This window comes from Taudactylus pleione, unplaced genomic scaffold, assembly GCF_031769625.1.
Source record: "Taudactylus pleione unplaced genomic scaffold, aTauple2 ptg000054l, whole genome shotgun sequence".
In the NCBI taxonomy this organism is placed as follows: Eukaryota; Metazoa; Chordata; class Amphibia; order Anura; family Myobatrachidae; genus Taudactylus; species Taudactylus pleione.
Genome location: NW_028284456.1, coordinates 1,797,501 through 1,822,212, shown reverse-complemented (window position 1 = coordinate 1,822,212; position 24,712 = coordinate 1,797,501). Strand labels below are relative to the sequence as shown.

Sequence of the window (24,712 nt, the reverse complement as noted above, 5' to 3'; positions counted from 1 at the left end):
CAGCGCTGGGATGCTGTTTCTGCTCCTAACGCCAGGTAAGCAGAGACGACGGTAAGCTGGCACTGGGGCGGAGTATCTGTTCCCAGCGCCAGTCAAGCATCGGTTGCAGCGGAAGTCCAGTGCCAGGACTGCTTGTTGGCTCCCATCGCCTGGCCGGCGTTCGAGTAGCCTAGGCTCCAACCGCGAGCCAATAATGGCTCGTGGACTGGCAGCCGATAGGAATCGGCCGCAGTGAGCCAATTGCGGCTCGCCAAGTCATAGCCCTACACACTTGTGGCCTTATAATAGACGCAACAAACGTGAAGAGTCAGTCCGGCAGCGGAGATGGAGGAAAGAAGTCCTCCCAAAGAATGGAAGAGGAGCGTTGCGGCAAAAGTTCTGGTGGCCGTGATCAAGAGGGAAGATAGGCGGCATCGGCTGCAGGAAGAAAAGAAGAGGTGGCACCGCTGGCCAGAATAGGCCAGCGGCAGAAGAATGCCGCTGAGGACCGGAGAGGACTGCAGGGGTGGAATGCAAAAGAGCTAATGAAGCTCCCCCCCAGCAGCCTCTTTCACCATACAGGTAGGCCCTCTGTGAGGGCTACCATTATCCCTTCCCTAGACCACCAGGTGCCGGACACTAGGCCCGTGGGGGTAAAGTCAGGCATTAGGCCTGTGCCACAGATAGGGTGCCATAGTAGCCAATAAACCCTATAGATTATAAATTAACCCTTAGGTGTGAGTGACCTGGGTGGAAGGCCCAGGTTACTAAAAGTGCAAATAGGCGGGCCACCCTAAATATATAAAGTGGCTTGGGTATTAGTCCCAGGCCACTAAGTAAGTGCCTCAGTTAGGCAGTCCCATAGGCCTGAGCCCTATATAAAGTGGCCCTAGGCATTAGGCTCAGGCCACTACTGAGCCCCTCCATTAGGCAGGCCATAGGCCTGAAGCCACATTAGGCCCAAGTACCTTTGTGCCCTGTAGTAGTCAGGCTTAAAACCCTGAGCCACCGGTAAGACCCTGGGCATTAGGCCAGGCAGTAAGCCCATTGAGAGTGGCTCTGGGCATTAGGCCCAGACCACTGGTGTAAGTAGGCAGCCCCTGTGTTGTGTTTAGAGGTATGAGCAGTTGTGCGACTCTCACCCTCCAAGTAACCCATGGAGAGCTATCAGGCTCCCACCAAAATAATGTGTAAGTCACAGTCACCTAGAAGAGGAGCTGGCCAGCTGGTTTATTGTTAAACATGTTGCACTACACACATAGTAGGTTGAGGGCGATGGTGTCATAGTATGTGTAGTAGCGTGACACACTTACCGTAGGTCGAGTGCAAGGTCGAGTCTTCACCTGGTGCGCGAGTACCTATAGGTGAAACTTGGGATCTGAGGCCAAAAGTGGCAGTGATGATCTTCACTTAAAACTCAGATCCCTGTTTTGTATGGTCCTCGGTCCGGTAGGGCATGTCGGTCGACATTGAGGAAAGACGGTTCTCACATGATCTCCTTCCTCCTAGGTTATTGTGTCCGTATCCAGTCTGGTGTACCAGGCCCATCTTTTCATCATATGGCTTGAAAGTGAGAGGGTGCAACGCAAGGTAAGATACAGAAGTACACTTGCACGGCAGCAGGCACCGCACCACACCCCTCTTACACTCGCTGCAAATTTATAAAATGTTTTGGAGACATTCATCATGACTCCCAACCAAAAGTATCACTTCCGAAAAGTCACTCTTTTTGCGGAGCCAGCTGTCTCACCCCACCCACCATCGCCGCCTGTGAAGATTATTGGGGTCTGTATGACATCTGAGGATAGTAACACCACCAAGTTAATATTCACATGCTTTTGTATAAATGAAGTGATGATGAATAGGCCCCTCAGACATGTAAAATATCAGGTTATCTTCATTTACCTTTTTATTTACATATCTAAAGGTGTTTTACATTATGAAAGCTGTGATATTATGTGCCTACATTTACACTGTGTTTACTGACAATCATGGATTTACAGGTCAAGATAGTGGCATCTGCAATGGTGCCTACATTTGTTCTTTATAATGAGAGTCATTAATGAACACAAATGCACCTTTTTTGCAACAAAGTGGAGATACATGATTTGTTTTATGTGATTTCTGGCCATTTTTAGCAATCAGCACACAGCTCTTGATGCCTTCTCTCAAAATTAGTTTCTTTACCCAGCCAGTTAGTGGTGCAGCAAATCAAACCTCGTCATACTGTGCACTGTTTGTTTTTTTAATAATAATATATATATAATAATATTTTAATTGAAACACTCAGCACATTACACATACTGTATATATATTAGGGGTGAGCGGGTTCGGATTTCTGAAATCCGAACCCCCCCGATCCGAGGCCGATCCGAGTCAGGCTCGACTTTTCCCGCCTGACTCGGATCTGAAATCGAGGCAAAACGTCATCATCCCGCCTTCCAGGTCTCGCGGGTTTTGGATCCTATATAAGGTACCCGCATCGGCGCCATTTTCTCACTCGGCTGTGGACAGTGAAGAGGGAGGGTGGGAGTTAGGGCTGGCTGGGCTGTGTAGTGTAGTGTAGTGCAGAGTAGTGTTGTGCTGTGCTGTGCTGCGCTGTGCTGTGCTGCTGTTGTCCATAGGGGCTGTGTCCACTACTTCAAAGACCATAGGGGCTGGCTGTGTTGTGCTGTGCTGCTGTTGTCCATAGGTGTCCATTTTGCATTCGATTTTGGTTCGATTTTTTTATGAAGCGTTTTACTAAAGGTCAAATCAAATGTCAAATCGAACAGAAAAAGGAATTTGAAATTAAATCGAATTTCTGAAAAACATTGATGTTTTCACTTACAAAGCAATAAGGTCCCTTCATTTACTAACATTCGATTTGTAAATCGAATGAGAAAACAAACTCAAACTCAAACTGCAAATCCCCAAATGAATAGAAGATCTTCATGCTTTCATTTTCAGCATGATCAGTTCTATTTCACACAGATACATGCATACATCAGTGAGATGCATGCATGTATCTTAATGTAAATAGATTGTAAAGAGCTAATGTTTTAAAAAAAACAGAACCAGCCCTTAAAAAAAACAGAACCAGGCCTGGATTTTTCATAGCCAGTCCTGGTTGTGTAAGTACAGGGAAAAAATTGCGTAGGGCTCCCCCTGTACTTAGCACAACCAGCATCAGGCTCTGATCTGGTTCTGGAATTATAATGAAAAAATGTGTAGGGTTCCCCTGCAATTTCCACATCCAGCACCCTTTCTAGCGGGGGGGGGGGGGGAGGTAATGTCACAGCCAGGGAAACCCTATCACCGAGTTCCCCAGCCAAAACATTATTCCTGTCCGCTAGTCAGCCCAGGCCAGGGATCCCAGGGGGCTATCCCTGGCACCCGTGAGCGGTGGGGGCCGGGTTGCTAGTGTAAAAGTGTAGTGTGAAAAGATAATAGTTAACATTGTCTTTACGAGTAGAACTGCAGGTCCCAGCAAGCCTCCCCCGCATGCTGGTACTTGGAGAACCACAAGTACCAGCATGCGGGGCATTAAGGGCCTGCTGGTACCTGTAGATCACCTGTAAAGAAATGTTTAAATAAACACAATACACACACCATGACAGTATAGTTTTAATACATACATACATACATACATACATACATACATACATACACTCACACATACTCACCTACATTACCTGGAGCGGTCCTCTTCTTCCTGTAGGTATCAATGGTCTTGGTAAAATAAGAAAACAAGAAAACCCGACCCATGCAACAGGTACGATGGTTGTTACCTCCCGAATGAAGAGCTCAGATGCGGCTTTTCCCTTTGTAGGGCCGTGTCTGAGCGTTCATTGGCTGAGATAGGTCAGCCCCCACCTCTCCCAGCCAATGAACGGCTCCCACCATTGAAGTCAATGGTGAGAGTCTCAAGGTTACTAAAGGTGATTCTGCGGTTGAATCCTGCACTGGGCTCCTTATTCACCTTATTGCGGTTGTGCCGTGCTATGTGCCCGAGACCCACTTGCTTTATTAAGCTAGCCCACCGCAATCCCCAGCGAAGGTGAAAATCTTTTTTTAAGAAACTTTATGGATTTATTCTCACATGACGTTATATGTATGGTCTGTGATTTTTTATATGGGTACTTTTTTATGTGTGAAATTAAAACAATATAAGAAATTATCACACTTGTAAGGTATACCATTATTACATTGAAACTGTATTGAAGGTAAACATCTTCTAGTTAAGTGCCGGGTATTGAATACACCACACTTATTATTATATGCATACATCTGTGTCAAAACTAACTGCTCATGCTAAATTCGAAAGCTTAAAGCAGGTCTATTTATTTGGGAATTTGAAATTCGATTTTGTGTTTGATTTCAAATCGAATTAATAGTAAATAAGGGTTAGTTTATGTAAAAGTACCAATGTTTTTCTGATGTTCGATTTAGAGTGGGATTTGAGTGAAATTTGGTTTTATGTTCGATTTGACATTCGATTTTGCATCTAGTAAATCTCCAAATGCAAAATCAAATGAAAATCGAATGATGTGATGTCACACGAAAATCAAAATCGAACCTTTGTAAATATACTGCTAACTCTTTGCAAGCTTTTTACAGTAAGATACATGCATGCATGTCACTGATGTGTGCATATATCTGTGTGAAACGAACTGCTCATGCTGAAAATGAAAGCATGAAGCAGTTCTATTCATTTGGGGCTTTGAAGTTCATTTTGGAGTGGGATTTGCTGTTCAATTTGGACATAAACATGCAAAATCCAACAGCAAATCCCTTCTTAGGGCCGTATTCAATTACAGGTGAAAAGCCGTAATCGGTGAAAAAATTTTGCCTATTGCCGCTTTCCGCCTGTTCGGAACTCATCTCCAAATTCAATTCCAGCCGGAAATCGCCTACGCAGAAACTCAATGCAGTGTAATAGGCGAAAAAGATTTGCCTATGAATAGCAGGTGAAAAGAAGTGCTACATTTTTATTTTGGGGTGCAAACATGGGGAAAGGCACAGTCCCCCATAGGCCAAATCTTGAAAAAAAAACAAAGAACACCCCAAAAAGTACTTTAATTTTTGTGGCGAAAAAGTAAAAAGTGGGGGGCAAGCATAACAACTAACGAAATAGACTTCTTGGGGGTCAGGTGTTTTGGGGATTGCAGGTGCATGTAGCAGGTGCGTTTTTGAAATTTCTTAATAGTTCACTTTAGAAACCTTTAAATATGGTAGCACCCATTTTCAAGTACCCCAAATTTGACAGGACTACTTATTCTCACCAAAAAATACTGCTTTATGCCATTCTTCACCACTTTTGCATAGACGCTAATAAGAAGCTATTTAAGCTACTTAAGTTCCCCAAACACTTTTATTAGGGTATTAGTACACTTGTACATTGATTACCTATGTCAGTGCATCTTTTTTTGGTGTACAGACTGACTTCCCCACTTCTGACAGTACTTTCCGCCTGTTCTGCATTCACCGCTTGCCTCTTTGGCGTTGTTTGGAATTGAATAGGGCGAAAAGCGGGGATACACACGAAAAGTTTTCGACTAGGCAAAGGAGGTGGAAAGTCGGGCAGTTTAAAAGTCCAGCCTCTAATTGAATACGGCCCTTAAACTTAACAAGATCGAAAATCAAAAGCAAAATCCATTCTTAGTAAATTTGAGATCTGCTAAGGGATTTTGCAGTTCAAGTTTAATTTGATCTCAGGAGATTTCAGAGATTCATAAAAATTAATATCTACTCGAGCTTTAGTAAGTGGACCCCCTTGTTACAGTATTATTTGCAGTAGAATAAAGGGCTATATAATGAGGATTTATTTCTTGCAGGCTACTTTCACACTTATAACTTAAAAATTGTTAAATTAATTTTAAAGTATGATTGCATTGTGTAGGTATTTACAGCTAAACCATGTGTTTTAATCATTTACTAATTAATGAACTGCTGCTCATTTTACAAATATTATGCACTTCATATACTTGGTCACGAGGTGGCGATGTACACTTCTCTTTGGTTTATGTTTTTTGTTTTTTGCTTCCAGCAAGTTATCGGTATAGCCATTAGTTAAAGAGGCCTTTTAATGCTTTTTCCTAAGAAAATATCATGCGGAAATGACAGTGTGCAAATGATTTCTCTACCCCTGCTAGTTACCAAAAGCTGAATATATTAAATATTAGAAATATCTTCAGTGTTTAGCTAAATAACGCAGGATACAGCAGTCCCAATTTTATAATTTGGAGACTGATGTCTTGGGTAATCTACCAAGCTCTGAAAAACGTAACTTCTTAGAGCTTGGTCTCGACAGTTATTGTCATCTTCAGATGGCGTTGGCTGCTGTAGCTTATGGACTACAGTCTCGCCAGATTCCAGCAGTTGTACTGTGCACTCATATATCTCCTTCACCGCTGCGATAAGCACACAGTGAAGATGCTTATAATGGTGGAAGTAATTGTTTCGGATGCGTTGCCCTGACATTGCTGCAAATATCGATGATAACAGATATTAATTAATGACACAAAAATTTATACTAATTTCTTGTATGCGTGAGAGTTGAAAAATACTAAGGGATCTATTCACCATTACATAATTATCACTTGTGATAATTATGTTTTAAACTCGTGTGGAGAGCTGTGCTGGGATCAAGTGTCTGATCTCAGCAATGGCACAACAGCAGGGGCAAGAGAAGATGTGTCCCCTGCTGCCAGCGCTGGGATGCTGTTTCTGCTCCTAACGCCAGGTAAGCAGAGACGACGGTAAGCTGGCACTGGGGCGGAGTATCTGTTCCCAGCGCCAGTCAAGCATCGGTTGCAGCGGAAGTCCAGTGCCAGGACTGCTTGTTGGCTCCCATCGCCTGGCCGGCGTTCGAGTAGCCTAGGCTCCAACCGCGAGCCAATAATGGCTCGTGGACTGGCAGCCGATAGGAATCGGCCGCAGTGAGCCAATTGCGGCTCGCCAAGTCATAGCCCTACACACTTGTGGCCTTATAATAGACGCAACAAACGTGAAGAGTCAGTCCGGCAGCGGAGATGGAGGAAAGAAGTCCTCCCAAAGAATGGAAGAGGAGCGTTGCGGCAAAAGTTCTGGTGGCCGTGATCAAGAGGGAAGATAGGCGGCATCGGCTGCAGGAAGAAAAGAAGAGGTGGCACCGCTGGCCAGAATAGGCCAGCGGCAGAAGAATGCCGCTGAGGACCGGAGAGGACTGCAGGGGTGGAATGCAAAAGAGCTAATGAAGCTCCCCCCCAGCAGCCTCTTTCACTATACAGGTAGGCCCTCTGTGAGGGCTACCATTATCCCTTCCCTAGACCACCAGGTGCCGGACACTAGGCCCGTGGGGGTAAAGTCAGGCATTAGGCCTGTGCCACAGATAGGGTGCCATAGTAGCCAATAAACCCTATAGATTATAAATTAACCCTTAGGAGTGAGTGACCTGGGTGGAAGGCCCAGGTTACTAAAAGTGCAAATAGGCGGGCCACCCTAAATATATAAAGTGGCTTGGGTATTAGTCCCAGGCCACTAAGTAAGTGCCTCAGTTAGGCAGTCCCATAGGCCTGAGCCCTATATAAAGTGGCCCTAGGCATTAGGCTCAGGCCACTACTGAGCCCCTCCATTAGGCAGGCCATAGGCCTGAAGCCACATTAGGCCCAAGTACCTTTGTGCCCTGTAGTAGTCAGGCTTAAAACCCTGAGCCACCGGTAAGACCCTGGGCATTAGGCCAGGCAGTAAGCCCATTGAGAGTGGCTCTGGGCATTAGGCCCAGACCACTGGTGTAAGTAGGCAGCCCCTGTGTTGTGTTTAGAGGTATGAGCAGTTGTGCGACTCTCACCCTCCAAGTAACCCATGGAGAGCTATCAGGCTCCCACCAAAATAATGTGTAAGTCACAGTCACCTAGAAGAGGAGCTGGCCAGCTGGTTTATTGTTAAACATGTTGCACTACACACATAGTAGGTTGAGGGCGATGGTGTCATAGTATGTGTAGTAGCGTGACACACTTACCGTAGGTCGAGTGCAAGGTCGAGTCTTCACCTGGTGCGCGAGTACCTATAGGTGAAACTTGGGATCTGAGGCCAAAAGTGGCAGTGATGATCTTCACTTAAAACTCAGATCCCTGTTTTGTATGGTCCTCGGTCCGGTAGGGCATGTCGGTCGACATTGAGGAAAGACGGTTCTCACATGATCTCCTTCCTCCTAGGTTATTGTGTCCGTATCCAGTCTGGTGTACCAGGCCCATCTTTTCATCATATGGCTTGAAAGTGAGAGGGTGCAACGCAAGGTAAGATACAGAAGTACACTTGCACGGCAGCAGGCACCGCACCACACCCCTCTTACACTCGCTGCAAATTTATAAAATGTTTTGGAGACATTCATCATGACTCCCAACCAAAAGTATCACTTCCGAAAAGTCACTCTTTTTGCGGAGCCAGCTGTCTCACCCCACCCACCATCGCCGCCTGTGAAGATTATTGGGGTCTGTATGACATCTGAGGATAGTAACACCACCAAGTTAATATTCACATGCTTTTGTATAAATGAAGTGATGATGAATAGGCCCCTCAGACATGTAAAATATCAAGTTATCTTCATTTACCTTTTTACCGAAAGAGTGTTTAGTGCAGCCGGGAACCTTGTCAGCGAAAGGCGTAGGAGGTTGCTTCCACAAAATGTGGAGAAGATGATGTTCATAAAATGAATTATCAACTCTTCCAGGGAGACCAGCCTCCAGAACGTACAGAGGGACCTGTGGATTCCAGCGGGGACGAATTAATACTCTGTGAGGATGAGGATGTACACAACACTGAAGAGGGTGAGGAATCGGTGGATGAGGAGGACGAGGACGACATCTTGGCTCCGTAGAGCCAGTTTGTGCAGGGACAGATTAATTGCCAGCTTGTTTTGTGGGGGCCCAAACGAACCAATCATTTCAGCCACAGTCGTGTGACAGACCCTGGCGCTGAAATGTTTGGTTTGTTAAAGTGTGCATGTCCTGTTTATACAACATAAGGGTGGGTGGGAGGGCCCAAGGACAATTCCATCTTGCACCTCTTTTTTTCTTTGAATTATGTACTGTTTGGGGCCTAGTTTTTCAAACTGCCATCCTGTCTGCCACTGCAGTGTCACTCCTAGATGGACCACGTGTTTGTGCCGCCCACTCGTATCTCTTAGCATAGTCATCCAGCTACCTCGGTGCAACCTTTTGGATATAAAAACACTATTGTGAGGTGTGAGGTGTTCAGAATAGACTGGAAATGAGTGGAAATTAAGGTTATTGAGGTTAATAATAGCATAGGAGCAGAAAAACACACAAATTATGTGATTTTAGCTGTTTTTATGCTTTTTTAAAAAAAATTACAGATCCAAAACACAAAACCCAGAATCCAAAACACGGAAGGGTGGTTTTGGCAAAACCAATCCAGATCCAAAACACGAAGAAAGATCCAGATCCAAAACCAAAACACAAAACATATATATATATGAAATATATCAAGCAATAAATCATCAGAACAAAATAAATGCTACGAACCTAATAGTTGGTTCAAATAAGGCAATATATAAACAACTCTTCAAAAAAGACAGTATCATGAGTTTAATAGCCTATCAAATATCAGGAGATAAACAATAAGAAATAATTACAATTAGATTTATGTATATTCAGACCAGGGTTCGATTTTGTTTTCTGTTCGATTTTGCATTAGATTTTGGTTCGATTTTTGTTCGATTTTGGTTAGGGATTTCCTAAAGCCCAAATCGAATGTCAAATTTAACCGAAAAAATGAATTTCAAATGAAATTGAATTTCTGAAAAACATCAATGTTTACTCATAGAGGACTATAGGATCCCTTCATTTACTAACTTTCAATTTGCAAATCAAATGAAAAACTAACACCAAATCGTACTGCAAATCCCCAAATGAATAGAAGAGCTTCATGCTTTTGTTTTCAGCATCAGCAGTTCGATTTGTCACAGATACATGCATACATCAGTGAGATGCATGCATGTATCTTAATGTAAAAAGATTGTAAAGAGTTAATGTTTTCAAAAAAATATTACGTGGGGCCCCCCTTAAAACAGAACCAGCCCCGGATTTTTCATAGCCAGTCCTGGTTGTGTAAGTACAGGGAAAAAATTGCGTAGGGCTCTCCCTGTACTTAGCACAACCAGCATCGGGCTCTGATATGAATGGTGAGAACTGCAGGCTAACCTTTAGTATCCCTGCGGCTCTCACCATTGACTTCAATGGTGGGAGCTGTTCATTGGCTGAGAGAGGCGGGGGCTGACCGCTCTCAGCCAATGAACGCTCAGATACAGCACTTCAAAAGGTAATGCTGCATCTGAGCCCGTCATTCGGGAGGTACCATCCTTCGAGGATAGTACTTGAGTTCGTGGGTCGATATTTTTGTTTTTCTATTTTCTGAAGACAAAGGATGCCTACAGGGAGAAGAGGACTGGTCCAGGTAATGTAGGTGAGTATGTGTGAGTGTTTATGTATGTATTAAACATACAGTATACTGTCACGGTGAGTGTGTATTGTCTTTCTTTTAACATTTCTTTACTGGTGAACTACAGGCACCAGCAGGCCCTTAATGCCCTGCATGCTGGTACTTGTGGTTCTCCAAGTACCAGCATGCAGGGGAGCCTTGCTGGGACCTGCAGTTCTACTGGTAAAGACATTGTTTACACTTCTATTTTTACACTACACTTTGACACTATCAACCCGGTGCCCATGGGTGCCGGTGATAGCCCCTGGCTATCAGCCTAGGCCTGGGGTGCCCTGGAGAGGGGGACCCATTTATTATGGGGTCCCAAACTCCCCAGGGATCCCCAGCCTGGGCTCACTAGTGGTCATGGGTAATGTTTCGGCCAGGGAACCCGGTGATAGGATCTCCCTGGCTGTGACATTACCCCCCACTAGAAAGGTGCTGGTTGTGGAAATTACAGGGGAACCCTATGCTTTTTTTCCCCCGTAATTCCAGAACCAGGGCCAGATCAGAGCCTGGTGCTGGTTGTGCTAAGTACAGGGAAACCCTATGCAATTTTTCCCCTGTACTTACTCAACAAGGACTAACTATGAAAAGTCCTGGGATAGTTGTAGTTTTAGGCGGGGACCCCACATATTTTAAAAAAAAAATTAACACTTAACAACCTTTTTACAATAAAATACATGCATGCATCTCACTGATGTATGCATGCATATTTGTCAAAATGAACTGCTCATGCTGAAAATAAAAGCATGAAGCAGTTATATTCATTTGGGACATAGAAGTTCATTTTGGAGTGTGATTTGCTGTTTGATTTGGACATAAACATGCAAAATCGAACATCAAATCCCTTTTTAAACTGAAACAAGATCGAATTCATTTTGAAAATCGAAAGCAAAATCCATTATTAGTAAATTTGAGATTTGCTAAGGGATTTTGATTTTTGATTTCAATTCGATCTCAGGAGATTTCAGAGATTCATAAAAATTAATCTCAAATCGAACCATAGTAAATTTACCCCCAGAAGTCTATTACACACATACAAACAATGAAAAACAATTAGAGAGTGATCAGTAACCATACCACATTGTATGTTTGAGGGAGTCATGTATTCTCAATGGAGTGCATCCACGTAACTCTCCCAAGTATCAGATAACCTTGAGGCCCATTTTTCCTTGACTATCATAGTTTCAAGCCAATCCATATTAAATCTAGAAAACAATTATTTCTAAAAAGAGTTAAGGTGGGTGGAACACATACTTGCTTATTTTAAATAACTCTCCTCCGGGAGAAGCCCGGAGAGGAGATGCAGCTGACAGGATCAGGGATAAAGCGAGGGTCTCCACATCATTAGACTCTGCCACCATCCATGGGACCGTGAGGAGGGTGTGTGGCTAAATTATGTGATTCACATCTGCCTCTCTACACAGACACGCAAATTCCCCATATAAACTTCCCATCTTGCTCACTTTACTAGGAAGTGGGAGGTATGCAGGAGATCTGACTACTCTTCTGGTGTGTGGGAGAAGCCACAAGAGTAAAGAAGCTTCAAGAGTACATTTTCCTTCATCTTTTTGTGAGAGCACTGACCAACACCAACTGTAGAAGCGTCCATCTCCAAGAAGATAGGCTGACCACAGTTGGGTTATTTTAAAATGGGTGCTGAGATGAAACACTGCTTTAGGCAGGTAAAACCCTGGTACCTTGATCCTTCCTGGTAAGGGTGGTGATAGGAGTTGCAACAGACGAGTAGTTCATGATGAACTGCCGGTAAAAGTTACAAAAGCCCAGGAAACACTGTATCACCTTCAACCCCACTGAACAAGGCCAATTGACAATGGCAGAGAGTTTTTCTGGATCCATCTAAAGACTAGAACCCAAAATGATATACCCCAGGAACGCCAGCTCCTTTTGCTCAAAGGAGCACTTATCTAAAATGCAGAAATGCTGGTTAGCCCCAAGTCATGACAGCACCTCACATACGTGTTGCAATGACTCCCTACATCTTCATAAAAAATCATGATGTCATCCAGATACACCACCATGTACTTGTATAACAGGTCTCGGAAGATGTTATTTATGTACTTTTGGAAAACAGCTGGAGCATTGCTTAATCTAAATGGCATGACCAAGTACTCATAATGACCATCTCGACAGTCTACCATTCATCCCTAGATCAGCTCCTGATTAAGTTCACGAAGGTCGAACTTAGAAAAAATCTTTTCCCTTTTAATGCGGTCAAAGAGTTCAGAGATCAGGGGTAGTGGGAACTGGTCCTTGATAGTGATGGCATTTAAACCCTGGTAATCGGGGCCGGCAACAGAAATCTCAGGGCCCGGTACACTCATGTTTTTGGGACCCCCTATACCCTCTCCTAGTCCTTATCCGAACCCATCACACACACCCCTCTTCACAGCCCCTGTGTCTGTTACACAAATCCCTCTTCACAGCCCCTGTGTCTGTCACACACACCCCTCTTCCCCAGCTTTGTCACATCTCCCCCTCTTCTCCAGCCCCTGTGTCACACACCCCTCTTCCCCAGCCCCGGTGTCTATTACATCTCCCCCTCTTCCCCAGCTTCTGTGTCACATACCCCTCTTCCCCAGTCCATCACACCCACCCCTCTTCCCCAGCCCTGGAATCTGTCATATCTCCCCCTCTTCCCCAGACCCTGTGTCACACACCCCTCTTCCCCAGACCCTGTGTCACACATCCCTCTTCCCCAGACCCCATGTCTGTCACATGTCCCCCTCTTCCCCAGCCCCCGTGTCTGTCACATTTCCCCCTTTCCCCCAGCCCCCGTGTCTGTCACATTTCCCCCTCTTCCCCAGCCCTCAAGTCTGTCACATTTCTCCCTCTTCCCCAGCCCCTGTCACATCTCCCACTTTTCCCCAGCCTCTGTCACATTTCCCACAGCTCCTGTGTCAGCCCGTGTTCATCTGTAGCTCCCCACCCCCCGACCCCGACCCTAGCTCAGCCCGGCCTTGGCAACAATTACCTGCTGCACTTGCCTGTTTTCAGTCATCTCTGGTGGCTCACCCATCCAGTGGCTCCTTGGTCTGAATCAGCGGCGCAACATCATGATGCCATACATGCTGCACTGGTCCAGTCCCTGTGTTTGCTTTGCCATGACTAGTCCGGAGGATCTCAGCTAAGTTGCAATGTCCCGAGTGCCCTGATTACACAGTAGGAAGCAGTCTGCAGAGGCAAGGGGGACACATGAACTGGGCTCCTGAAGTGCCTGAGGGTTCGGGGCCCCTCTGAAGATCAGGGCCCAGTAAATGTGTCCTCTTTGTTCCCCCCCCTGTCGCCGGGCCTGCTGGTAATTGATGCAAAGTCTTCCATCCTTCTTCTTAACAAAGAAAAGACCAGCTCCTGCAGGTAATATGGACTCTCCGTGATCCAGGTACTCCTTGATGTATTCAGACATAGCCTAGAATTCTGGAAGTGAGAGAGGGAAGATTCTTCCATGAGGAGGCATTTTCCCAGGTAATAGATCTACACCACTGTCCCATTCTCAATTAGGTTGTAGTTTCAGCGGCCTTCTTGCTGAACACATCCTAGAAGGACTGATACAGAGCTGGAAGGCCATTATCTGGAGAGTTGGTCAAACTCTAGATAACACAATGTGGGGGTTGGATTGTTGGCAAGCACCTCTGATGGCACTGAAAATCCCAATGATAAGATTAGGGGTTCGCTCCAGTTACGTATGTAGGAAGACCTATGGAAGACCCAGGATGATTGGATTCTCAGCTGATCGGAGTATGTAGAAGGAAATTAACTACTTGTGAAGAACGCTAATCTGCATGGTAATTTCTGAAGTCCAGGAGTGGATGGTAGCAATTGGAAGTTTATTCCCGTCCACCCCAATGATATAGAGTGAAGTCTGTAGAGGCACACTAGAAACTCCCAACTCCTGGACTTTCTTGGCTGTGATGAAATTGCCATTGGCACCTGATGCGGTCTATAGAAGCAGAGTCACCCCGATTGTAAACTGGGAAGAAGCGTTTCCTTTAGGGGTGTGCTGAAATGCACCTAATCTGACCGCCCTTTTAGCAGTTAGGCCTTCTCATTTCTTGTATAGGCACAGCTTGTTCTTGAACCGCAGCTGTAAGATGTGATTTCCAAATCTGCATAGCCTCATCAGGAGGATCAATTGGTGCCGTGAATCAAACAGCGAGTTTGAAGCTGCAGTGACAAGACTGTTACCTCTCTCGTGCTCTTTCTCTATGATGATGGTCTGTCCAGATGCATATGGATATTAGGTCATCCAGAGATGATGGCAGTTCTCTGAATGCTAGTATGTCTTTAATTTGTTCTGAAAGTCCTTTCGTAAATGCAGCAACCAAGGTATCATTGTTCCATCTCAAATCTGAGGCAAGGATTCAGAACTGCACTGTGTATTTACCAGCAGTCAGACTGCCTTGCTTCAATTATAGAATACCCTATGCTGCGGAAGAAATTTTTCTGGGTTCATCAAAGGCTTTTCGGAAAGCTGCTATATAATTGGCCAGATGGTCATTTATTTCCAACAACAGGGAAGCCCATGCTAGGGCCAGTCCAGACAGCAATTATATGACATAAGCCACCTTTGTCCTTTCGGCGAGGAAATTCGCAGCCTGGACCTCAAACTGAAATGAGTACAGATTCAAAAACCATGACAGCCTCTGGGTTCCCCATCAAATTTTATGGGATTTGGAATCCGTAATGGTGAGGCAGCACCTGCAGCTTCAAAGGCCACCACAGGAGGTGGTGCTGGTTGTACCAGAGGTGGCTGAATGGCACCAACTGATCTGTAGGCACTGCATAATCTGGGCCTGGTCTTGTTCTTGTTTCTCGACTCTGGCGAGGAGGTTCTAAAGCAGATCTTGTGGTGAATGATTACCAGCAGTATCCATGTTTTTGGGCCAGAGTATTCTGTCACATCTCACGGGTGCATAGTGGATGCTAGCCCATACTTCGGGAATTGGTGAGACCAAGTACTGAGGTGCAAAGTCTAAAACGTGCCGGCGGTATTCAACAGGGACACCCACAAGGAGGTTTGGTCTTAGCTGCGTTTGACATGCAGGGCACGGCCCTCAGACTTGGTCACCTAGTACAGGTGATGGTGTACTCTGGATTGGAGTACGATGATGGAATACAACGTAGTCTACAAGCTAGGTCAGAACCAAATGGACAAGATGGTACCAGGGACGTAAACAGGTCACAGAGAATAGCCAAAGTCAAAACTGGAAACATAAGTGCATTACCAGGGAGGAGATGGAATCAGGTCACAAACAAAGCCAAGGTCAGGAACGAGCAGTAGAGATCACTAAAAACACTCGAGTGTGGTTTGTGAGCCTGTACTTTGGCACAGGAGTGCCCTCAGTTACCGCCTTATATAGGAGAACACTTGAATTTGGCACCCATGTGACATCACCTATGGTGCACCTGGCCCTTTAAAACTACTGCAGAGCAGCCTACACGGCCCTAAAAGAGCCACAGCCGCTATGCAGAAGTAGAAAAGCAGGCTGCCAGGACCGCACCACAGTACACCTCGAGCGGCTGCAGAGGGGGAGAACCAGCCGGACATTGTAGCAATGAGCACTGGGGACCTCTTACCTGCTGCCCCATAGAACACCAGCACTGCTGGACCGGGTAAATAGATGCCAGTATCCAGCGTGCTGTGACAGCCTCCTAGTATCCTACCAAGTCATCATGTACGTCTCTATTATTATTATTCCCAGCTGTGATGTGTGCCTAATACTTATACTATACACCCACCATGCAATTATATTTCCCTACTACTACCCCCACCCAGCTGCCATTTGTCATTCTACTACCACTAATCCCAGCTGTACTGTGTTCCTATTTCTACTACTACTTCCACTCCAGCTGTCATCTGGGTCCCTACTTCTATTACCTAACCAGCTGTCAAGTGTCCTTATTACTAACACCACCCAGCTGCCTTTCTACTTCTACTACCCCCAGCTGTTATGTGTCCTCATCCCCTGTATACAAAGTTGCTATGTAAAATGGGAGCCAGGGCTATAATGACGCGATTCAGAGCAAATTGTGTCATCAAGTCTCCCAGACAGACCACTTCATTTGGGAAGTGGATGGGGATGTCCAGTGATGCACAGATTTTGAGATACTTGTTTAATCTTTCTGTGGTCCAGCAGAGTCACCTGAGATTCGGCAGTCTCCCAAATGTTGCAGGAAAGTAGGCAAGTACAGTACTGCTACCCTCAACTACATATATACTGTATGTCAGATGTATCCCTACTTCTATTGCTATCATCCCCAACTGTTATGTGTCCTTACTGCTAATACTACCGTCTCCCAATTTTAGACCACAGGGGACCTTTCCTGTTGTAAGTTCCCAGATCCCTCTTAAGTCAAACCAACTCTTTGTTGTGGAATTGCCAAATCATGTTGATGAAAATAACTGAGAAGATTACAATAAATCAGGAAATGCCTCTCATAGAAGCTTATGCATGTGAAGCCTGGCTATGAAACCAATTCCGCCAATACCTTAGTATAATGACATGGGTATAGTACAGTATGTGTGGAAAGTTGATGCCTCTGTTTGATTTAAGCTGCTATAATTTCACAAGATCAATACATGGATGTTTGCCCAGCCAAATACATTTTCTAGACACAAAATAAATTATTTGTATATCACTCTGAATGAGCAGAAGCAGCAGAAACTGCACTAGATTTATAAATCATGCAAATGTCACCAGGTTTATTAAGCTAGCTCTACCTAAGTAAGACAAAAGGAGATGGTTCCAGCCCTCCCAATATATCAGATATGGAATTAGTAAAATTGAGTTGGTACAGTTCCAACGACCGCTTGGGTTTTGTAATACCTACAGTAATTAGGTGAGTCAGTCCTTCGCAAAATTCAAAGAAAGAGGAACACTCCAATTCGGTGTAGCTTCTTTAGGATGCAGATAGAGACCAGTAGATTTAGTCATCTTTACAACAAACCATGAAACTCCACCAAAGTCTTGTAATTTCTCTAAAATTAACTCTAGGAAATCTTTAGGATTGGCGATATTAATAGAATGGAATGGGTATGCATGGCCGGCGGATGGGATGCCAACGTCGTTATTTTCATCCTGCTCGGGATAGTGACATCAGCATCTTCATCTTCATCCTCTTCGGGATTCTGGTGTCGATATATCGACGTCCGGCATCCCGTCCGCCGACATCGTGATGATATCCCTAATAGAACATCGTCAGCAAATGTTAGTTTCTGCAGTAACCACAGGAATGTCTCAAAGTAAACCAAGATTGTAAAATTCAGAACAAGGGTTCAATAGATGGGTTAAATGATAAAGATGACAGGGGATATAGCTGTCTTGCACCCCTCTCCATAATTATTGGGTTTCCTTTAGTTCCATTAATCAACAAAGATGTAGAATATAGTGAATAAAAGTAATGGATTAAGCAGGCAAAGAATGGGTCAAATTCATATTGCTCCAAAATTGGAAATAAATGTGGCCAGGAAGTCGAATAGAAAGCTTTATGAGTGTCCCCTGAAGTTCTTAGGGGTCTATTTACTAAGCAGTGTTAGCAGACAGAGTGAAAAGTGATAAGGTGCCAGCCAATCAGCTCCTAACTACCATCTCACAGGCTGTGTTTGAAAAATGACAGTTGAGAGCTGATTAGCTGGCACCTTATCACTTTTCACTCTGTCTTCTTACACTACTTAGGGCTCTATTTACTACAATCCGCATATTGAATGCGGATTGTAGTGTGATATTACCGAGTGAATTCGCATTGCCAATTCAGGTAATATCACAGGGATTTACTATAAATCCCTTGCAGGTACAGAGCTTGCGATAAAGCTCTGTCCCTGCGGATCCCATCCGCACTCTAGTCGCGGTATTTTCGGAAAAAATACCGCGACTAAGAGCCCGCGCATGCGCCAACCGACCACCGCTACTACCCCCCCACCGACGCTAAGCCCCGCCCCCGGCACTAAGCCCTGCCCCCCACGATCACGGACCCCCGCGAACCCCCCTCCCCCCCCCGCGACCCCCCCTCCTTTCATTACACTTACCTGCATCCTCCTGGCCTCCGGTGGTCTTCTCCGGGCTTCCCGATCAGGTGATCTCCCATACTGCACTGGGGCCCGATCACCTGATGACCGGGCCCCAGTGCACTGTGGGAGACCAGCTGACCAGAGAGGAGCCATCACCGGAGGCCCGATCACCGGTCCCTGGATTCAGGTAAGTGAAAAAAAAAATGTTTAATTTTTTTTTTCTTTTTTTTACAGCAATCAGCTTGCGATCTATTTAGACCACATAGCTGATTACTGGTACCGGCTCCCGCCTCTGCTCTCCCCATTAGAGCAGAGTGGGAGCCCGGTAACCGGGGGAGACCCTGGATAACGCCACCTCCAGGTGGCGTTATTATCACAGGGCTTCCCCCGGTATTTTTTTACAATTTATTTTTAGTAACTTGCACACAGATCACATTTCCCATTACAATTATGGGAAATGCGATCTGCTTTACTAAAAATAAGTGATACTGGGGGTTGGAGTAGAATTTTACTAATTCTACACCAATTGCCCTGTAATAAATACAGGTGAAACTAAAATAATGTGAAAAGGGTGTGAAAACACCCTTTTTCACTTTATTTTAGTAAAAATAATGTTAATAAATAGAGCCCTTAGTAAATAGACCCCTTAAATTAAGAAGCAGCTAACACTGTAGTTATTGCAGTATGTACTGTACAATATGCATTGAAAAAATAAATGGGGTGATAGCAGTTTATTAAAACGGGGTCTTTATTGGATTTAGAAATGAGTGTCATGCATTTGTGAAAGAAGGGTAGGGAAATTATCTTTATGAATTATTTTGTATAGTTCCAGCAATGTTGGCATCAGATCCGGTTGTTTGATGCTTGAAATACACCCCAGTAACACTGTCAGATCGGAGTTTTGTAAGGTAATAAATGGGAAATGGTATTAGTCAATTCCAATTCAGTAATATCTGCAGATAAGATATGGGTTTGATAAACTTTGGGTAAATTAGATTCTCCAAGAAGTCTATTGTGAAGTGCTCCATCCACAAATATAGGTTTATATAGTTCAGTATGGAAGTTGCAATATTGAGATAATATCTCAGAGATCCACATAAGGTTTTCGCCCATTGCCGGATTATTATTGCCAATAATAAAGGAACGCTTTTAAACAGCCTGGCCACCATTTAAAATAATTTCCCAGGCTTGTTTCCGCCCTCTACAGAATTAATATTTTATGTATTCTAGATATGTTTGGTCCTGTGTTGTTAGGAAAGTTTTATACTGAAAACTTTCCTTAAGAGTGGCATCTGATGGCTGATTATTGTATTGATGGAAAGCCGAGGCCACAATGGATCTCAGAGAACCAAATTATTTTGAAGATTCCATTTTTAATTTAGAAATATAATATTATGGTCCCCCAATGACCTCCTTTGACACCTCCCAGAATAGGACCGGATAATGCTAATGTTAAAGGTTATGATCGAGAAAGTTGAAATAAAAATGTTTTAAAATAATCTTACTTAGATAAATATTCTGGGAAATGCAAAAGGAGGCCAGCTGATATTGAAAAGGTCTGCCACAGACTAAGCGTAACTGGGGCATGATCAGAAATTATAATGTCACCAATTCCTGCTGATCTCACTAGTGAATTGGCCACTAAAAAATAGTCTATCTCCAAGACAGGGGATGATGAGTTCTAGAAAGGTGTGTAAATGATCCATCTGTTAAATTCAGAAACCTCCACAGATCACTGGACTGGAATGTATTGAGGTCATGAATGTGTTGCCAAGAGCAAGATTCTGATGTGAATTTGTCAATATTAGGGTGATCCACTGTATTATTTGCCAGACATTATCAAAGAGTACAGAGTGAAACACGCCAATAATTGGGACAATTTGGAGAATATCTCACCTGAAGAAGTATTTGGGGCATAGATTTTTACCAAAGCATACTCATTGCATTCGATATCTACATCTACAGTACCACCAGAAATACTGTCCATGTCCGGACAGTATTTTAATAACTAATAAAGTTGCATTCACCAAGAAAAAGGAAAGTGTTTATTAAGTTCAATACATATTCATCACCTCTCCTTTTAAAAGGTGAAATATGCTTATTAATGACACTGATTACTTATATTTCCTCCCATTCACAGAAGTACAGGCAGCATGGCAGAGGCTAGCACACATGGTGAAGATGAAAAGTTTTATTTATTTGTTATTCTTTGTACTGTATGTTTGATACTGTACAATCAGTTCTCTCACTTGTTTCCATGTATGCATTGGAGAGAGAGATTTATGATACAGGACCCTGTTGGACCAGTGGTTATGGCTACTAAAGAACCTGCTGCAGGCTGATATCTTCACACATTCCAGTAGCAATGTACCCTAAGGGGGCTTTCTTTTTGGTCACACTTGCATTTAAGTATTTGCTGTAGTCCTATTTTACCACCATAGGCGAACTTAGACATTTGGTAATGGGTGGTCCCAGTTCCAACCCCTCACCAGAACTTATGTCACCTTCAGTGTTGCAAATAGAATTTTTTTTTTTTAGAAGCGTTACACATCACTTGGAGTATAGTCACTTAAAATGGGGGCATGCCATTATGACACTTCACGCGCTCCACAATAGTTCCCCTTATTTACATTATGCTACACAGTAATGCCGCTTATTCACATTACGCCACACAGTAGTACCCTTTATTCACTTTATGTCACACATTAGTTCCCTTTATTCACTTTGTCACACAGTAGTACCTCATCCACATTATGACACAGTAATGCCCCTTATTCACATTATACCAGCCACAGTATAGCAGTTGTCTCCTATTAAAAGGTAAAATATGCTTATAGATGGCACTGATTACTTATATTCCCTCCCATTCACAGAAGTGCAGGCAGCATGGCTGAGGCTAGCACACATGGTGAAGATGAATTGTTTTATTTATTTGTTATCCTTTGTACTGTATGAATGTGACATAACGTGTTGTTTGATACTGTACAATCAGTTCTCTCACTTGTTTTCATGTATGCATTGGAGAGAGAGATTTATGATACAGGACCAGTGGCGTAAGTTCATCCCAGACGCCCGGAGGCAAGTTATAATTTGGTGCCCCCCGTCACCGCCGCTGACACTGTAATGTAGTAATTTGCATGCAGACAGGCTATAGATAGACAAAGGCAGCAGCTGATGGTCTGACATGGAGCTCTCCACTAGTGTATGGTGGCTTCTCAGGTGCCTGGAAGGGGTGCCATGTATTGGGTGGCCATGACGGTACACTCCGGGTACATAGTTACAGCCCTAAGTGGGGTGAATATGTTGTGGACAATGGAGGAGGTGCCCCCTTCAGAGCTGGAGCCCGGCGGCAGGCGCCTCCATTGTCTCCCATAGTTCTGCCCCTGTACAGGACCCTATTAGACCAGTGGTTATGGCTACTAAAGAACCTGCTGCAGGCTGATATCTTCACACATTCCAGTAGTAATGTACCCTGAGGGGGCTTTCTTTTTGGTCACACTAAGATTTCATTATTTGCTGTAGTCCTATTTCACCACTACATAGAGGTTCCTCTATATGCTCACATGTTCCGCAGGATGCCACCAAGGGTGTAATATCTTATTAAGAATTTACACTATCAAGTATGGTATACTATACAACATTATTACTGTCACTGTGACAGACCAGTGTTTACATAATTTGGGGCTGATGCAGAGTTTGAATGCAACTGCAAACAACATACAGTATATAAAAAGTAAAATTTGTTAACTAAAAAGCCACAATTGCAAGCATATGCAAAGTGGCAACCATAGCAAGTTACATACGGGTCGGCACCAGTAGCATATGCATCCAGCATACATCACATACACATAAAAATTTTCTCAAGACGTTCATTACAAGGCACATGTAAGTGTAATAATTGCAGCCTTTGCCAATAAATAGTGCTATTTATAACCTGTTTCTGCACTTTTTAGCTTGGTGTCATGGAATGTTGATGGCCTCAAATCTCTCATTAAAAAAAGTGTTAATACATTTCCATAGACAGAGCCCCGCTTTGGTGTTTTTTCAGGAAACACATTGGGTATAGGGAAATGACTCTTCCCTTTGGGTCTGTTGAATTGCTAAATGTTAATTGGTCAAAAATCATGTGGGATAGCTTTACTTTTTTATCATGATTACACTATACAATTCTTAATTCTGTGCCAATTTTTTTGCAGATCGAGCGATTGTTTGCAAACGCGCAGCAATTGCACACATACACACTAGGGTTAATTTATGTTGGCAGCCAATTTACCTGCCAGTATATTTTGGAGTGTGGAAGGAAACCGGAGCACCCAGAGTAAATTCACCCAAGCATAGGGAGAATATGCAAACTCCACACAGATAGGACCATAGTGAGATATTGTGTATGAATGGTGTATGAATTGATGTATGTGTGTGAATAAGCAAGAGCAAAATCAGACCACAAGGTTGTTAGTGTGGCGCCCCTTTAAGATGTTAATGGTTTCCCTTTTATATGTTAATTTGGGGATAAGGTTGTGGACTGGCAGCCTATCATAGGCCAGGGTATGGCTATATCAGGGTCATGTTAGTGATTCTTGTCCATCATTCCTTCTCTTGCCTGCTGGAAACCCTCCATCCTTCCCATTTTTGGATGTTTCTGTTTCTCATTGTGATGGTGGTAAGGACAGCTGTTTAGATGAGCTGGCATTTATTCCATATTTGGGTGTACTCTCCCCAGCCAGTGATATGATTGTCCCATCAGTGCTTGTGACGCCGCCCATCTGGGTTGGTCTAATCTTGGAGAGTTGTACACCAATGACTGAGTTTGAGAGTTGTACACCAATGACTGAGTATGACCGTCTTATTTTATGTTGTCCGCCACCATAATCATTGAAAGAAATTAATTTCATTGTCAAATGAAATGTAACCACATTGTCAGCCAGCTCCTGTTGTTATGTGTTTTATTTTAGTAGATAAGTATGTTGTATAGCTTTAAGGGGTATAGTAAAATTTATATTATTTTGTAAAAAAGAAGCTACAGTTGTCTAATGTGAGTCAGTGGAAACTCACTCAACCAATCAAAATAGAACTATAATGATAGAACTGCGCTAATAATAAAGTATCACCATAGCAGAAAAAATATCAATTAGGATACGTGTAAATGGAATTAAAATAAAATATTTATTGACGCATACACATTGAAAAATACACTTACTATAAAAACTTTGGCCCAAAAATAGGGTCTAAATGATTCAACTAATAATATATATATTTTAAATAGATGCAATCTTAGTAGCAAAAGATCTGCACTTCTACATATCATCATTTTCAATTATAGACCATTACCAAACAAATGTAGCTCAGCAGTATCCAAATCCTGCAGTAGAATAAAAATTATTTCATGCACTGCTACCTATTTAGAGATACATGTCCCATTTACCAGTGGTATTCCTGCAGAAAGCATTAGGGGTTTACTTTGTAATGAGTATGCATACACACACACACACACACACACACACACTGTGACATGGTACCAGCTGTTGCCATGGAGACCATTGAATATCTACGTCATAGTGCTGCAATTGTTGTCACTGGCTATCTGGCTACAGGTCAGGATGTCAGCAGAGAGCATAGCTCTCACTATGGCTATTATGTTGGAGATATACCAGTGACTTTTATGCACCGCACCAAAACGATGGAATCGTTATCCATAAAAAGTGAGTAAAAAGGAAAAATAAGAATAATATAGTGCTATATTTATAGATAGACAGACAGACAGACAGACAGACAGACAGACAGACAGACAGATAGATAGATAGATAGATAGATAGATAGATGGGCATATTTATAATGGGTGCAGGGTGTGCAGGCAACCTGGGTCAAGGAGGGACTGTACCGCACACCCTGCACCCATAAAACTGCACCCATAAAACGTACCCCTCTGGAGTCCCACGTTGGCTCCGATGTCTGCACCTGTAAAAACGGCTGGAAAATGGCCACAGTGGGCATTTTCCCATCATTTGCGCATGCACAATACAGGGAAAATGACCACCATGACTATTTTCCTATTGTTTGCGCACGTGCAGTACAGGGAATATTGCTGCTGTGGCCATTTTCCTGGTGACCTGTGCATGCGCTATAGACTCTGGGCACACTCTAGTGCCCAGAGTCTATAAGTGCGACACTGGCCATGCAACGCTCAGTGCGCAGCTGGCCGCCGGACGGAGAGGAGGTGGCCTGTGTCGGAGACTGCACACG

The 24,712-nt window shown here is 43.8% G+C and overlaps 1 protein-coding gene across 1 annotated transcript in view; it reads left to right on the top strand.

Annotated features, from left to right (window-relative positions):
* The first annotated feature begins 324 nt into the window (after nucleotides 1-324).
* LOC148535200 (uncharacterized) overlaps nucleotides 325-24,712 on the top strand; it is a 48,254-nt gene continuing 23,866 nt past the window's right edge. Inside the window, exons 1-3 of the mRNA XM_088464402.1 lie at nucleotides 325-437; nucleotides 1,509-1,569; nucleotides 8,157-8,237. Coding sequence (XP_088320528.1) covers nucleotides 325-437; nucleotides 1,509-1,569; nucleotides 8,157-8,237 — 255 coding nt within the window. The remainder of the gene's footprint in view (nucleotides 438-1,508; nucleotides 1,570-8,156; nucleotides 8,238-24,712) is intronic.